The following is a 17,418-nucleotide window of genomic DNA, read 5'->3' on the forward strand; positions in this document are numbered from 1 at the left end:
TATATATATATATATATATATATATATATATATATATATATATATATATATATATATATATATATATATATTTATTCATGTACTTACATACCAATTAATTCTTTCATTACATGATTTATTTTTCCATTTAATTAATTAACTAGTTAATTGATTGATTGCTGAAAATTTTTTACACCCCCCCCCCTTTCCTGGACTCAGATATAAATGAAATGAAATCTTCTTTTTGATAATCTGTATAAGTGTTTGTTGTGTAGAAGCTCCACAGTGAGGATGTGTGGTGTATATTTACCATTTGATCATAAACTGATATTCCTGTTTTTTTTTATTTTTTATGGAGGGATAAAGTCCAACCTGAATGTCCACAAAGTCATTAATCAGTAAACTTTATGGTTAGAGATGATGCGTCTTATCTGAAGCTCTGTTCATCTCCGGGATGGACCTTTTGACCCTTTCCTCAGAGAAAAACCCGACCTTGAGCACCAGGCCATAATCTGACGTCCCGATACGTCACAATCCTGCAGCACTGTAGTAGGTTTAGAGGATCGGTAGATTACAGTTCAGTGTAGATGCTGAAGGAGCTGTGAGATCAGTGATTAGAGAGAACTCCACCATGCTGAAGAAGCTGCTGCTGTTTGCTCTGGCCGGAGCGGCCGTCTTCACCGTCGGGATCCTGATCGGACACTTCGGGATCGAACAGAAGAACTCGACCCCGTTACCCGAGTGGGTCCAGCAGGTGGCTCAGGATGTGGACGAGAACTTCATCGAGGACTTCATCGCTCAGGTGGACAGCATGCAAATTAAAGACAACCTCGAGTGAGTCGAAACAGAAATAAAGCGCATTTAATAAGATCAAATTATCATTGTTTTTTTTTTCCATCAAAAATACAGAAATAAGAAAAGACCACAAGCATTTAGCATTAGGAATTTCCAAGGAAAGAAAGTTAGTTTAGAAGTTCCAGTAACTACAGTGGTCCGAGCCGGGTATGCTAGGCTAACATTAGCTTAGCAGGCAACAAGCCAAAGTAGATATTCCTTCTCCACGTCTTTATTTCTATTCAGAAGAGGTACTGAATGGTGAGATCAGGCATTCTGAAAGCGTTTTCTTTTTCACAGACATCCGGGTATACCCTTTCTTATTCTAGAGATTTTTATGAGGGAAGTGGTAGCTCAGATGTTGGACTTCTGATCAGAAGATCGTTAGTTTAAATCTCAGCACCACCAAGCTGAGACTGCTGGGCCCTTGAGCAAGGCCCTTGAACCTCCACTGCTACTTTGCAAAAATAAGATAATAGTATTGTCTCTGAATAAGAGCTTTAGGGAAATGCCATAAATGTGAAATGAGTCGCATACTGTAGATGAAGCTCAGTGCAGTGGACAGAAGTGTGTACACCAAAAATAAGGTTGAGTTTGATATACGTTTGTGTGAGTGCGTGAGGGGACTGACCTGGTCCCCTTTCCTCCTGCAGGATCTTGACCCGTGTTCCTCACATGGCCACGACAGCCGGAGATGAAGCCACGGTCGATTTCATGCTGAAGCGCTGGCGGGACAAAGACACGGGTTTGGACGCTGCATGGAGGGAGGATTACACCGTCTATCTGTCCTTCCCAGATAAAACCAAGCCCAATAACGTCACTGTGGGTGAGTGGAGTCTCGGGAGATCTCAGAAGCGATGCTAATCCTCTCATCCTGCTCTTGGAACTCTGTAGGGAGGGAAAACTCTTGATAACTTGATGCTGTTACAGGAAAAGAATCAGCGTCACAGGGAGATACTCCCCTTTTCACTTACGCTATAGCAGCTGCGATCTAGTTCTCAAAACGCTGTCACAGAAAAGTACACCATCTGATGGAACGTTCTATCAGCGTGTAGTGAAGGGGTTAATCATGGGTTGTGGGATGTAACATAAAGCACACTGCAGTGATCGTAAAAAGTTCTGTGATGGACATGAGATTGAGAAATCCGACAGAATACATCATCATCCAGAGACATCAGCTATCAGTCAACATGATCACTTTTATAGACTATAAATGCAATAACACGGTTATGCAGTAACCACGGCAACAAGGGATTTATAAACTTTCAATCATACTGGGTTTTTATTGCCCTTTATATTTAAACGGTGATGAAAATAACTAGAGAGTGAAAGAGAGAGAAAGAGAAAGAGAGATTAATTTACCCTTTTCCAATTATTTTTTCTAACCTTTTAGAGGATTAATAAATGCTTTGGCAACATCGTGGTACGCCCCAGTCACGATTATAAAACATATCTGAACTCGAATTTGAGAGAGACGAGAAAAAAGAGAGAAAGAGCCATCAAAAATAAGAGAAACAGTGTAACCATGGCAACAAGAGCTTAACAAACTCAATCATACAGGATTTCTTTTTCTTTATTTCTGACATCTTACAGATAAGAAAACAGATAGAGAGAGAGAGAGAAAGGCAACAGAGACAGACACTGAGACAAAGAAAGAAAGAGCAAAAGAGAGTGAGAGAAATAAAGTTAGAAGTAGACTGTGAGTGAGTGAGAGAGAGAGAGAGAGAGAGAGAGAGAGAGAGAGAGAGAGAGAGAGAGAGAGAGATGAAGCTGATGGTGGTTGATGGAGCCTGAGTTCCTCAGATGCTGATGCTGCTCCAAGTTCTAGCTATTGAATGATTGCAGCAGTGTAGATGTTGATGGTGTAGATGTTCTATAGCAGGACACATACAGTATATTAAACCACACTGTAACAGACAGGGAGGTGCTAATAGGAGAAGATGCTGAATTACTGTGATCTTAAAACTGGACTGAGGATCTGAGAGTTGACTTTCTGTTCTCGCTCACACACGTGTGTATTAATACTGTTTTTGTCCTTATGTTTTAGTGAGAGGTTCTGACGTGTTGTACTACATACGGGAAAAGGAGAAGACCTACTTTTCGGAGCAGGACGACCCGGAAGTGGTGCAGCCGTACGCCGCATTTGGACCGGCGGGAAACACCAAGGTGTCTCTTTCAATCCACTTCAACCTAATTTGCTTTCACCTGCGTTGTACTTTTGACCCATGTGGTTAAACAGCCATGAAACAAGTTCATTATCACTTACGCTATAGCAGCTGTAAGGACGAGTTAGAGCTATGTTTATATGTTTAACTCTTGTGGGTCAGAATCCCCCTCCCATATGTGATGAGTGTGTTTTCAAGGGTATAACGTATAATTTGTTTTGTGAACCTCTTGATTAAAACACACTACGTGTGACCCCCGGTACGTCTGAGGAAAGACAACCAACCTTCGTGCATCTTTTTATAAGCAGTCGTAAAAAGACATTTCGTTATTACTTCCCGAGGTCACTCCAGATTTATTTTATCTCTACTGAGCCATCTTTCTCAGAAACTTTCACTCCACGCTCCCTGAGTAACAGATCGCAGGACGATAAGGAACGATTTATCTGCTGACCTTTGAGGCCATCAGGGGCCCCACAGCTCGCAGAGAAGAGTTGCAGCATCAATGCTGAACATTTAATCACAAAACACATTTAATATGTTGTACAGGGAAAACTGGTGTATGCCAACCAGGGAAAAGTGAGCGACTACGAGCTTTTGAACAAAACCCTGGGCGGCTTGATTGGAACGATCGCCATTGTCAGATACGGAGGAGCGGGAAGGGTTGACAAAGTAAGCACAAACCACATCAACACATTTTTATCCATATGATTCAGTACATTGGATTGTTTGAAGGGGAATTCCCTTGACTTTATCGTCATTATGTGGTAGTTCAGGTTGTAGATAGGATCTTCTTGGAAGTGGGACGTGTGTTTACGGCCGTTTTTTTTACTTGTCCTGTCTCCTGCACAGGGAATCAACGCTGCCCCATTCGGCGTCGTCGGGGTGCTCGTCTACACAGACCCCCATGACATCAACGACGGAAAGATGTCCGACGTAAATGAAACATACCCCCACTCGTGGTACCTCCCGCCCTCCGGGGTCGAGAGAGGAAGTTTTAAAACAAACTTCGGAGATCAGCTGACCCCGTACCTGGCTGCCAAAAGTAACCACAAGTAACGCACAGACATAACACATACTCTATCAGCGTTCTAATATTTACTCAAAAAAAAAATCCCAATTCCAGAGGACACGTACAGAATCGAAGAGAAGGACATCACCGGGGTTTCGCCCATTCCCATGCAGCCAATAGGCTTTGAAGATGCTCAAATGCTAATATGGTGAGTGGAGAACCGTTAGCTAATATGTCTCAAGCATATTACGACCGGAGAGAATGTACAGATGTGCATGCTAACCACTGAACGGTTGTGATGATTGTGACAGCGAGCTTGCCGGGTCTGAGGCTCCTGAATCCTGGCAGGGATCATTTCCTTGCAAGTACAACTTCGGTGGGCCAGGATTCAAAAACGCATCTCGTTTTCAAGACTGGTAGGTTTTTACTGGCTTTACATACTCACTAAAGAGTTCTTGCGAGAGGCAACGCCAACGAGGGCATCAAATTTAACCTTAACACCTGATTTTTGAAGAGTGATGTCGAATCGGTCAGGTTGTTTTTGACAGAGCGAGCTCTTAAACTTTTTGAAATTGTATGCTTCTCGTCCGTAACCTTTACTTCACACTCCTTATCTGAGAAATAGGCTCGCAGACAGACTGCCATGTAACAGATAACCGCCAGTCAAGCGTCCTCATATCACACAGTAATATAGGTGAATTTGATATCAGGAAGGTGTTTTGATTACACCATTATTCATTCAGTGTGGGAGAGTAAAACACTGGATTGTCTTTACTCATAACTGAATGATATGGATGGAATATGCTCCTTCTGCTCTTTTCCAAAGCTTCTTTACTTTGATTACAAATTGTACCGTCCCCTTTGGTTGTTGTACTGCAAATAGCTTAAGGCCAGGGTCTTCAGTGTTCAATTCATTTTCCTTCTTATTGCAAAAAAACACTACTATTATTACATCACTGCAATGAGAACTTGTCACGAATATTTCAAAAACAAATGTACAGAAGCCAGGCCATGTAGACATTACCACAAACACCAGGAAGTGATTTTCTGAAGATCTTTAGACTCGTAGTTGGAGGATAAAAATCTAAGTTTTGTTTGTGATTCTGTTCTCCAGTGATGTGAAGCTGGATGTGTACAACAAGGCAGGATTAAATGACTCTGCGAATGTAATGGGAGTGATCTGGGGCAGTGTAGAGCCTGGTAAGCGTAGAACTATCTATACAGACAAAAGGAAAACAATGCCCTTGTTCAGTTTTGCATCTAATCGCTATTGTGTGTGTGTTTTAAGATAGGTACGTGATATATGGGAACCACAGAGACAGTTGGGTTCACGGTGCCATTGACCCCAGCAGTGGGACAGCCGTCATGCTGGAGATCACCAGAATACTGGGCCAAAAGGTCAAGACAGGTAAATTAAAGCACAACCATCCAATGCTATGAAGTCCCAGAAAACATAACTGGCTTTCCTCTCTAAGTGAAAGGGGCATATACCAGCTTCCCTGGCAATTAAAGTGACTCTAACCAATCACAGATGTTTCTGAGGTCGTGCATGAGGAAGACCTTATGCACTTCCTAATTCATTTGTAATGAAGTAAAAGAAAATCTTCAAAGGTAAGTAAGTCAGGATTATCCTGATTAAGGATTGAGAGCTGCTATAAGGTACAGTTGTGCTCACATGTAAGAGGACAACCTCAGATGTTCTTTGTTCCTAAAAGGAAAATGGAGGCCTCGGCGAACGCTGATCTTCGGCAGCTGGGGGGCCGAGGAATTCGGTCTGATCGGATCTGCCGAATACGCTGAGGTGAGAGTAAAGGGCATATTTTGGGTTTACGGGAAATGTTTTCTTAGTAATGATTTTAATGCTTCCTGGTTTACCTGGTTCACATTTCTCCAAAAGAATCTCTTTCTGTTTTTACTTTTATCAGGAGTACATAAGCAAACTGAGCCAGAGAACAGTGGCTTACATCAATGTGGATATCGCCGTGTTCGGTAACTAATTGTCACTAATAAACGCTGGTATTGAATCTCTGAAGGGTTGATTTGAAATGTCACAATCGGGATTGGCAGAGGTCAGTAAGAGAAAGTAGCAGTGAGGAATGTGCGGTGGTGTCTCATCGTGTCCTGTTCCTCTTTCACAGCAAATGCCACCCTGAAAGCCTCAGCCAGCCCTGTAGCGCAAGACGTCATCTTTACTGCCTCCAAACAGGTGAGACACAGGGGTCCAAGCACCTCAACACATGTAATACATCTCTGACTGATAAATATGACAAGTCCAACGTGACACGTTATAATCAGGTGAAGATACCTGGACCGGAAAGTATATCCGTCTACAGTAACTGGATGAAACATTCAAACCGGACGAGTCCCACGTACGGAGTCATCCCCAAGTATGTGCAATTCTGTTCTTACGAGGTGGTGGTGAATTATAGCCGGTGTTCTGCGTGTTGATTACTGTTTGGTGTTCTGGCAGTATGGGATACCTGACAGGAGCAGGAAGTGACTATGCTGCATTTATGCATTACCTGGGAATATCCTCGATGGACATCGCCTACACCTACGACCGGGTCAGACGCCTCTTGATCTCAACCCCCCTAGAAAAATCTAATCAAATAAAAACCTGGATTAATTCTGGCTCACAGATCAATGGCTTTCTAAATATTTCTTTACCTTTGCTTGAGTGTGATCTGCACTTCTGCCTTCAGGTTTTTTTCGCCTCCTGTGGTGTTGATCAAAGTGATTTGCTGAGACGCTTGAGTGTCTAACACGACACGTCCTTTGATGCTGAAGTGAGAAATGGAGCAGGAAGTAGTCCTTCCTAGGGTTAAAACTGATCATTGATAAAGCTGCTTCTTGTTGCTGTTGCAGAGCAAAACTAGTGCACGGATCTACCCTGCGTACCACACGGCCTACGACACCTTTGACTACGTGAACAGATTCATTGACCCAGGTGTGCTTTTTAGCTTTTCAGTGCACTCCTTTATGCTCCCCCCTGCCTCATGAGGTTACATTTCTCTTGATGAAGGCTTCACGAGTCACCAGACGGTAGCGAGGACGGCGGGGAACGTCCTGCTGCGACTGGCCGACAGCATTCTGCTCCCGTTTAAATGCAGCGACTACGCCGAGACACTCGAGCAGTACCTCAACGTTTCGGTGCAGAACTTCGAAGCTGAACTGAAGAATAATGGCATCTCCATGGGTACAGGATTAAATCATATATTAGGTGGTATCAAAATGTTTAGAGACTAGTTTTGTAACATGCCAACAGATGGCAGCACAAATCTGCATGTACAGTCACAGGGAGCACCAACCCTGTGAAAAAAAGTGTGGCAGGTCCACACCTCGACCGAGTGCATGCTCATAGTCTTTAACATTTATCTCCAGGGACCAGACTGTCAATAGCAAGTTCTACTGCCAGGTTTTAAGGCATCTGAGGGAAGACATTTGGTGAAAGAGAGTTAGAACACCTTAAATATTTTCGATACCACCATGAAATCTTAAAATATCTGCAAGTAATCATACTGTCCAGCAAGAGTGGATTCTGGGACTGTAACCTTCCAAATCCCTACTCGCTGTAACTTAACATAACACCTCTTTGAATCTTGTTCTAGATTCCTTGAAGGAAGCAGTGAAGTCTTTTCAGGATGCAGCACAGAGTCTGGAGAAGATTATCAGCAGTTCTGACGTTTTGAACAACTCGTGAGTCAGAATGATTTGTGCTGGAGGACTGAAGTATTGTATACGTGTTATTAACACAAATAAAGAAAGATACACACCATTGTTGTTGTTTGCCAGGCCGCTGAAAGCTCGCAGGATCAATGACCAGCTCATGCTGTTGGACCGAGCCTTCCTGAACCCGCTCGCCTTCCCTGACAAATACGCATTCAGGTAGCGGTTACAGAGACCGTTTGTGTTTACACATGAAACACAGTAAGTCTTGTAATGTTATAGAAAAACAATCTACACTATGGTGATGTGTCGACACTGGAGACTCCATACAAAGATCTTAAAACCTTTTTTTTAATATATTTTGAAATCAGAGCTGCTGATCAATCATGATCCAGAATTAGACTGGAATCATATTGGACTCACCTTACAACATTTAATAATCATATTTATCATCATTTACTGTAGGGATGTTAAGATGTGCACTCACAGTGAAACTGAACATCTGTAAAACAGCACACTGTACAGATGTTACTCTCTACTCTTAGTGAAACTGAACTTAAAAAATGAAACACACACACACACACGCACAGCTCTTACATTGAAACTGCACACCTTTAAAAAAAAAAAAAAAAAACATTATGCAGATGTGCCCTCTTATAGTTAAACCAAACACCTGTGATACACCACATTGTACAGATGTTCAATCATAAAACTAAAACACCTATAAAACACCACATTGTGCAGATGTGCATTTGTTTAATGAAACCAACAGATGTGCATTCTTACAAGGAAACTGCACACCTGTAAATTACCATTATGCATATGTGTGCTCATAGTTAAACCAAACACCTGTAAAACACCACACTGTGCAGATGTGCTCTCTTACAGTGAAAACGAACACCTATCAAACACCGAAATGTGCAGATGTGCAAATTAATAGTGCAACTAAGTACATTTAATACACATGGTACAGATGTGCACTCTTGCATTTCAATTGAAGACAGGTAAAACAACACACTGTACACATGTGCGCTCTTATAGTTAAACCAAACACCTATAAAACACCAAAATATGCAGATGTGCACTTATTGAAGCTGAACACCTGAAATATACCATTGTACAGATGCACGTTCTTACGGTGAAACCAAACATCTGTAACAAAGCGCATTGTACAGAAGTGCAAATTTATAGTGAAACTAAGCACCAGTAATAGTTAAACCAAACATCTGTAATACACCACATTGTACAGTTGTGCATTCTTACAGTGTAACCAAACACCTAAAAAACAGCACATTGTACAGATGTGCGCTCTTATAGAGAAACCAAACATCTGTAAAACACCACACTGTGGCAGATTTGGAATGTAAAAGTAAAACTAAGTACACGTGAGTTAAAGCATTGTACAGATGTGCACTCTTGCATTGAATTTGAAGACATGTAAAACGGCACACTGTACAGATGTATATTTTAATAGTGAAACTTGGCACTTGTAATACACCACTGTGCAGATGTGCACTCAGAGAGAGAGACCAAACAACTGAAAACAAAACATTGTACAGATGCGCACTCTGATAGTCAAATCAAACATCTATAAAACACAAAAATGTATGAATTATAATAGTGAATAAAAACTTTAATAAAAAAAAAAAAAAATTATAATAATAACAGACTGTGCAGATGTGCACTCATTGAAACGGAACACAGCACATTGTACAGATGTGCATTTTAATAGTAAAACTAAGCACCAGTAATACACCACATTGTGCAGATGTGTGCTCTTACATTGAAATCGAGCACTGGTAAAACCCCACTGTGCAGATGTGTAGCTAAACACCTGTAATAGAGCACCTTGGGGTTGTGGTGACGTGAGATGAGTGTAAAACGTCGCCGTGTCTCCCGCAGGCATGTGATCTGGGCGTCGCGCTCCTCGAGTGTGGCCACGTTTCCAGGTGTGGCAGACGCGGTGGCCAAAGCGATGAAGAGCAGTCAGGAGCAGGACTGGGCTCAAGCGCACAAACACCTGTCCATCGTCACGCAGGCCATCTCCGGGGCGGCACACACTCTGACCGAGGCTCATTCGGCGCTGTGACACTGCGGCATCACGGCAGCACACGACAAAAATTACCCTTTTGTATACAGTCGAGAAGAAGCAAATAAAAGCGCTACACAGCAGACAAAAACACGATTTTTCTCCAGGCATGATTTATTTGAAAACACACCAAAGTGATACCCTACAAATCTCCGCTGGATTCTAACAAGTGCTGTGTTCCCGCTCAGGGGGGGATTAGTAAAATGTACGGAATACATTCTGGAGCATCGTGGCATCGAGCACTACGAAAGCATGAGCGACGTCCTCCTCTACGTCCTCCACCCCGCTTAGTGTGTCTACAGAGTACAATGTGGAACACAAGGCAACAAACGGGAAAAAAAAAAAAAGAATTAAACCCACCACCAGTTTAGACTACACTGAGGAAATGGAGAGAGAGAAGAGAGAGAGAAGAGAGAGAGGGAACAACAAAGAGCTTAATAGAAAACACAGTTATTCTCGATCTAACACAGAGAAGGGTTAAGGCACATATGATAGTTACAAACACGTTTGCTACCGAGTTGTACATTTACCGTGTGTGTGTGTGTGTGTGTGTGTGTGTGTGATATCTACAAAGGTAGGTCTCGTTTCCCAATATTCCGCCCTTTCCTGTAAATATACAATCATATTCGCGCTCGAAGAGCCAACTTCGGAATATACAATCCCCGAGTCCTTTGGTTGTGTACTGAGAGAGAATGAAAAGAAAGAAAGAAGGAAAGAAAGAAAGAAAGCAAGGCAGTCTGGATGAGGAGGAGGATTTACGGAGTTCGGTTCGTCTTCCAAAAACTCGACAAAAAAGTTAATACAGAACGCTACTGACAACCTCGTCGCTGTTTCTTGGTGTTAGACGTCTCGGTTATTACACTATAAAAAAAAAAAAAAAAAACCTAAATGGAAGGGAAAAAAACCACTGCAAACGTGTCACGTGATGAGGAGGGATACGCCAGGTGCATGCTGCTTGACCTGCTTGATCACGTGACCTCACCAGGTCGCATCTCCAATCACCAGGTCACACCTTCAACCTCCAGATGACACCATCTACCTTCAGATCGATCCTACATCAGATCGCACCATCAAATCACACATTCTACCTCGTTCTCCCACCAGATCGCACCTTCTACCTTCAGTTCAATTCTAAATCAGTTCACATCTTCTACCATCAAATCGATCAATCCGCTCACACCTTCTCCCTCTAGATTACACCTTCTACCCCCAAATCACTCCATCAGCCCACACCTTCTCCCACTAGATCTGACTTTCCACCACCAGAATACTCAATCAGGTCACTCCATCATCAGCTCACACCGTCTACCACCAGATTACATCTTTTACCATCAGATCACTCCTCCCCCCAGATCAGACCTGTGCCAGATCCAGGAAAAAAAAACCCAAAAAACCCATAACAAAACACCCTCTTCCCCCTCATCCCACCTGTTAGTAATCCATCATTCAGTTTTCCCTCTACAGCATGGAAATGTTGGACATTTACATCACATTTACAGCAGAATCCGATCCAGTCCAATCTCTGCCACGAAGAAGAGATTCAGGGCTCAGGGTCCGAACCTTTAACCTGCCGAACTGTTACACAACGAGTTACAACTTCTGACATTCGGCTCGTCTCTGAGATCTTCGCCAGAGCAGCAGGACGAGCGTTCCTCCACTGCCTTCATCTGCACCTTCAATCCACCCCGCTTTCATTATTCATTTATTTTGTATTCATTTTTACAACGAGGGTGCGGTAAACTGTGATGTGAAACTCACAGATGTCGAGCAGCAGACGGAGTTCGTGTTGGCGTTCTTTCTTTTTTTTTTTTTTTTCAAATATACATTTCACAACAGCAACAGAAATATAAAACACTTTAAAACACTGACTGCGTCCGGGGTCGCGCGTGAACCCGACCCTGGGATGCTAATTCTAATCCTGCTAACGATAAAAACGCCACCTAGCCTGTTAGCGAACGCGATGATGCGAACACACAAACCCCCCCCCCCTCCCTGTTAGCGCACATTCACTTGTTTAACACTGCTGACGGCGGCGACACAAAGGACAACCGAAAGGCCGCGGTTTGGAACAGAGGACAAGAAATGAGCGAGGTTTCCGTGGCGCTCTGCAGATTTCACGACAAGCGTCTCTTCGTCTCTGCTCACGACACGACGTCCATCAATCAGACTTTTTCTCTTCCGGAAAAAACAAAACAAAAAGAAAAGGGCAACATCCGTATCGAAATGACAAAAAGAAAAGAAAAACTAAATTTTTTTTTTTATCCCTTTTTTCTTTCCATACACGTTCCTGCCAACATCACCACTTTCGCTCTCCATGCTGCACTCATCCTTTATCATCCATGGCGTTGGTGTCGTGCTGCTCGGACCCTGGCCGCACACTGGGAATGCATGTGTGTGAGAATTGTCCTGTGTGTGTGTGTGTGTGTGTGTGTGTGTGTGTGTGTGTGTATGTGTGTGTGTCTCTTTGCTGATGAGTCCACGTCGGCGACATCGTGGAGGAAATGGCAGTGGTGACTCGTGTCTCGTGAGATCCTTTGACTGGTTGTGATGTAGCGCTGACCGCTGGCTAAGCCTGAGAAGAAGAAAAAGCACAAAAAAGAAGTAAAAAATCGGAAAGGAAAATCCAAAATTCGATATTCTGAACAGCTTCAGGACTAGAACGTCACACAGGGATTTCTAGTGTGTGTGTGTGTGTGTGTGTGTGTGTGTGTGTGTGTGTTGGTGGAAAAGCAGCTACAGGAGCACAAGCGACATGATCATATTTCCAGTTGATGGAGCGGTGGATGAGAGCAGGGATGAGAGGATGGATGATTTTCAGGAAGCTGATAAACGTTATAATCGCGACTGCAGGATCCTCAGGACCTGCGGACTTACCTGCCTTCATGTGTCTTCACCTAGAGTTTAAAGAGGAAAGTGAGGAGACGCCCCTGTGTGAAGCCCCGCCTTCTAACGGAAAGATAGGGAGACATGGAAGAACCCACGGTGCATCAGCCCGCGTGTTTCCCGTTAAGGCACCGCGGTGAAGGCCACCTGAAACCGAGCAGGATGAGGTGATGGGATGGAGTGTGTGCGCTCGGTGAAGGAAGCGAGAGCGAGGTGAAGTGTTCCTGAAAACCCAGAGAGACACGTTACTGCCTTTCTTTATATTCAGTGGTTCTTTTCTCTTGTACCACTGGGCCACTACATTTTTTTTTAGTAAAACTACATGGACAAAAGTAGCAGGACATCTGACGGCCATATGCGGTTCTTCTCCAAACATGGGCCTTGCCTTAGGAGATGCAAACATGCTCCAGCATGACAAAGCCAGCTCCATGAAAATATACTTTACATGGGTTGGTAGTGTGTGAAGGATCTTGAGTGGCCTTCTAAAGCACTCTGCACTCCTGATGAACAAATCTCCACAAAATCCAGTGGAACATCTTCTCAGAAGAGTATAACAGCAAATGGCGAGTTGACACTGACACTGGAGACAAGAGCCCTCTTTATTCTATAACGCTTTCATGGAGCTCGAGTGCACAGGCGTCTCTCTGGGTGAAACAGGGGACGGGGACGGGGGACGGGGGGGTGTGTGGAGGGGGGTGGTGTTGGACAACGTAGACTGGCCAAAGACACAATTGTTGCAATCCCGTGAAGCGAGATGCTCAGAGGAAGACCTACCATGCATGCATTTACACCCAGGAGTCAACAGGCTGAGGCTTGACATCGCAAGCGTCCACAAGACTCACTGTCGGCCTGTTGCTCCGGATATAGTGCTTCCTATTCGTGTCATTCTGCAGCAACGGGAGATACAGGGTTAAAAAAAAGATAAATGATAATAATTAGCAAAGAACAAATGCATTTCACAATCAGAGAAAGAAAGAAAGACAGAAAAAAAAAGAGAGAGAGAGAGAGAGAGAGAGAGAGAGAGAGACGAGTGTACTGAGAGTTAGTCATTATTAAAAACAAACAAAAAAACATGCGAGTCAAAACAAGCACAGAACAAACAGACAAAACAAAATTTTTCGAGTTGAAGCGGGAGGGTGTGTGTGTGTGTGTGTGTGTGTGTGTGTGTGTGTGTGGGGAAGGTATCTATATAAAAAAAAAAAAAAAAGGATAAAGGGGGTTTTACTTGTCACATGTACGTTACAGTACATGCGATGTTAGGAAGCGGGGGATACAGCGCCCCCTGGAGAATGAAGGGTTGAGGGCCTTGGTCAACTCAAGGTCCCCAAGAGAGAGGCAGCTTGGTAAAACTGGGACTCGATCCCCCGACCTTCCAGACTGGTACCGGTAAATTAGAAGCGGTACTACAGATTTCACTCAAAAACGTATCTTTCCCACTTTATTTCAAAAGCGTTGGTTATACGAATCTGAGGCTTTCGTTCCGTTTGATCGTTCTGATTAAACCCTGAGATCCTCATGCTGGTCCGTGTTCTGGTGGAGCTCTTTGATCAATCGCGTTTCTCACACGGAAAGCACGTGTAAATTGTTCTGCAGTCTCGAGCATAGCAATCACACTCTCTTTCTCACACACACACACACACACACACACACACACACACACACACACACACACACACACACACACACACACACACACACACACAAATTTATCTGCCGCTTGCAAATAAGAAAACTTTAAATAAGAGCAAAAGCGCTGTGGGATGTGCACACATACACACACACACACACACACACACACACACACACACACACACACACACACACACACACACACACAAGCAAAAGGATCACTATTTTTTCCCCTTCAAAGTGACAAAATATCTCGTTAATTGCAACACTGGAAAGAAGCTTAAACAGCAATGTGTCTTTTATCCTGCCGTCTCGGGACAAAAACAAACACATTTGCATCAGAAATATTCGGACGTTTGAAATAGGATGTCTGTGGAATCTCACCTTCAGAGGCTCGTGCTCCGTCAGATCGGACGAGGCGTCGCTGGTTTTGTACTTGCACTCTTTATCCCTTTGGTCAATGGTGGAATAACCATCTGGAAGGAGACAGGAAGGCAAGATGGCATCAGTGATGGAGGGATGAAGGTGTGTTTGATGGGGTGGGCTTGTCGGGGACGCGTGCACGACGTGCCAGTGATTCCATACACATCGCAGTTTTTTTTTTTTTTTTTTTTTTTTTTTTAAGAGTTTTTTCCTCTAGCATCTGAAATGGGATGCCTTCACTTCCTCCTCTTTCTGTCTTCCGTCAACATTTGTACGCTGTTGCACAAGACCGGCTCACATTCTGTCCAATTACTGTCAGTCAGCCCCGCCGAAGCCGCACGGCATCATGGGACGTGAAACGGCGAGGGTGAAAATGAGAGCCGCGCTAAGGGTTTATACTGTTACCGTGTTGCTGTCAGCTTTCACAGTCATCATCACACCACTATTACTTGTGCAGCCGTCAGTATCCTTTCCTCTTAGAGATTTAACACCTTCCGCTGCGACTGATCACATTACTGACACTACTGAGGACACCTGGGCGCTTCCTGCTGACCTCGCTAAAACGGTTACTACCCAGCCGAGGAACGAAGCACCTAAGACTCAACATCCTGCCACATCTACATCCTGTCCACAACCTACTACTCACCTTACTGAAGCGCCGGGATTTCAGACAGAAACGTCTCCTAAAGTTACTAACAGATCTACTAATGCTCCTCAAACTCCTGTTAGCAAACTCCTGAAGCTTCAACCAGCCCATAACACCAGACACCATCTTCTACCCTCCTACTGAAATGAAGCTCTAACTAAAGCTCCAACTGAAGCCCATAATTAAATTCCTCGCTTGCAGGACACACTTTTAAGACAGCGTGTGTCCGGAGTGCTCATGTCCATAAACACACACACGCACACACACACCCTCGTAGCGTAGAAATGTCATGGGTTCAGAGATGAGAACGATGTATGCTCAGGATCACGTTAGAGCTCCATGGCTTTAGCAGCTGTTTGCTCAGCGCACACAGGCTCTGTGTACGCGGCGCAAAAAAGCACGCCTCAGAGCCCACCGGAAATCCCATTCAAAAAAAGAGGAATTTCACCGACAGCATTAGAGCCGTAAAAAAGGGGGAAAATATATATAAATATATGTATATATGCATATACAGTATGCATATATACATATATTAATATATATAAATATATGTATATATGCATATACAGTATGCGCACATTTTATATATATATATATATACACATACACACAAGGTGGTATCGAAAAGTTTCGAGACGAGCTCTGTTTCCACACTCTCACTCTAAAAATAGTCCCCTTGCACAGGAATCCATCGCTCCCAGCTTCTGGAACGTGTCCTGGAAGTCTTCTTTTTCAAAGCATGTCAAACAACCTTTGTGATTCTGCGGATCTCCGCAAAAGTGTCAAAACGCTGACCATCGAGCCAGATCTTGTTCTTGTGGAAGTCCGGCGAGAGACTCACGTGTGAGGCGCCAGTTGCACAGCTCCCGATGTTGTCATTTTGGCACTCTGACTTATGAAGGTCGGTGCTCCCTGTGACTGTGAGTGCTGCCGTTTGCTGCCATCTGTTGGCATGTTACAAAACTAGTCTCGTAAGTTTCTGATATCACCTCGTCCTCAGTTCTGAATCGATTAGGGAAATGGTGAAAGGGTCATGATTATTCCCATTTCAGATAAAAAAATTAAATAAAAAGTTTTTTGGGATGAAATGGGAAATTGAACATGATTATGAATTGTTAGAGGTTTTCAATATGCACTGATACGTTTTTTTTGGGGTTTTTTTGTAGGGGGCAGCATGCAAATGCCGTCTTACCTGGACCGAGTTCATCCATAGGTATCATAGCGCCCGTGCCACAGCCTCTGTCGCCTGCAAAGTATTCAAATTCTGTTTCTTTTATCGCTTCACTACATGTACAGCTTCCAGCTGCCAGATTTCATTAGATTTTTTTTTTTTTTCAACAAAACATCAACACATTTCATAATCCTCAGCCAGTAGTTACTGAGAGAGGTGAAGCTGATTGGAGTAAGCTGAGGATGAAATGAGAGTCGCAGCTTTACACGCTTGCACATGGGGCTGTGATTTTTTTTCCGGGGGGTTTAGCGCGCTAAAGGAAAAATGCTGTCACGGTGAAGACTCCTCCCTTTAATGAGATGCCTGGAGCTCAGGCATCACCCAGACTCCAGACGAACCGCTGCTGTCTGTACTGAGCATGTGCGGTGAGAACAAGACTCGAATTTACAGGGAAAACAGCTTGTTTATCTACAGCCTCATCACATCAATATGCTTTAATCATTTCAAATGTACATTTCCTCGTCCTTCCTCTGGATCTTATTGTTCATCATTTTTCACGTTCCTGAGGTAACCCTCTCTCTTCTGAACTATAGATCTGTGGTGTGGTTCCTGTGAGAACTCGATACGTTCCACCTTTAGACCATCTAATCATGCAGTTAAGTATAACCGTGTCTACAGGACTCACCTTGGCTCTTTTCCATCAGGGGGAGGGTGCTGTCATCGTATCCTGACTTGCTGCTCTTGGAGCCTTTCGGAGGCACGGTGGCTGTGGGCTGTAAAATTCAGAAAGCTTTAAAAATGATGCGAGACACGTTCTTCGTCAGGTTGATTTGGTTTGTTTAGCCATGATACTAAAACGTGTAATGCTTTCAGAAGAAAGAGGAGCGTGCACGTCTTATTAGCGCAAGACTATCGAGTTGGTCT

At 43.6% G+C, this 17,418-nt stretch overlaps 2 protein-coding genes and 1 long non-coding RNA gene across 34 annotated transcripts in view; 1 reads left to right on the forward strand and 2 right to left on the reverse strand.

The window, feature by feature from the left end:
* Positions 1–384: 384 nt before the first annotated feature.
* On the forward strand, positions 385–9,774 carry naaladl1 (N-acetylated alpha-linked acidic dipeptidase like 1). Its single transcript, XM_083526510.1, has 19 exons — positions 385–813; positions 1,467–1,639; positions 2,861–2,979; positions 3,525–3,647; positions 3,828–4,020; positions 4,102–4,195; positions 4,299–4,403; positions 5,102–5,187; positions 5,276–5,395; positions 5,703–5,788; positions 5,913–5,976; positions 6,126–6,193; positions 6,283–6,374; positions 6,458–6,551; positions 6,853–6,934; positions 7,010–7,183; positions 7,596–7,683; positions 7,780–7,872; positions 9,556–9,774. Exons 1-19 carry the CDS (start codon positions 611–613, stop codon positions 9,740–9,742), a joined length of 2,244 nt encoding a protein of 747 aa, XP_083382636.1. The 5' UTR covers positions 385–610; the 3' UTR covers positions 9,743–9,774.
* LOC310718024 lies at positions 8,587–9,535 on the reverse strand. Its single transcript, XR_014531038.1, has 2 exons — positions 9,141–9,535; positions 8,587–8,879 (listed from the first exon to the last, which is right to left on the reverse strand). It is a non-coding gene; the product is annotated as an uncharacterized lncRNA (long non-coding RNA).
* Positions 9,775–9,838: 64 nt separating the features above from the next.
* arvcfb (ARVCF delta catenin family member b) overlaps positions 9,839–17,418 on the reverse strand; it is a 112,032-nt gene continuing 104,452 nt past the window's right edge. For 13 of the 32 annotated variants that reach the window (XM_083526485.1, XM_083526483.1, XM_083526480.1 and 10 more), the window contains 5 exons: positions 17,180–17,267; positions 16,516–16,569; positions 14,639–14,730; positions 13,400–13,512; positions 9,839–12,314 (listed from right to left, as the gene is read on the reverse strand). In XM_083526485.1, the coding sequence (XP_083382611.1) occupies positions 13,411–13,512; positions 14,639–14,730; positions 16,516–16,569; positions 17,180–17,267 (336 nt within the window). In that variant the 3' untranslated portion in view covers positions 9,839–12,314; positions 13,400–13,410. The remainder of the gene's footprint in view (positions 12,315–13,399; positions 13,513–14,638; positions 14,731–16,515; positions 16,570–17,179; positions 17,268–17,418) is intronic. The other 19 variants (XM_083526489.1, XM_083526490.1, XM_083526491.1 and 16 more) reach the window with 3 other exon arrangements.

The sequence above is a fragment of the Silurus aristotelis genome, assembly GCF_946808225.1.
Source record: "Silurus aristotelis genome assembly, chromosome: 23".
In the NCBI taxonomy this organism is placed as follows: domain Eukaryota; kingdom Metazoa; phylum Chordata; class Actinopteri; order Siluriformes; family Siluridae; genus Silurus; species Silurus aristotelis.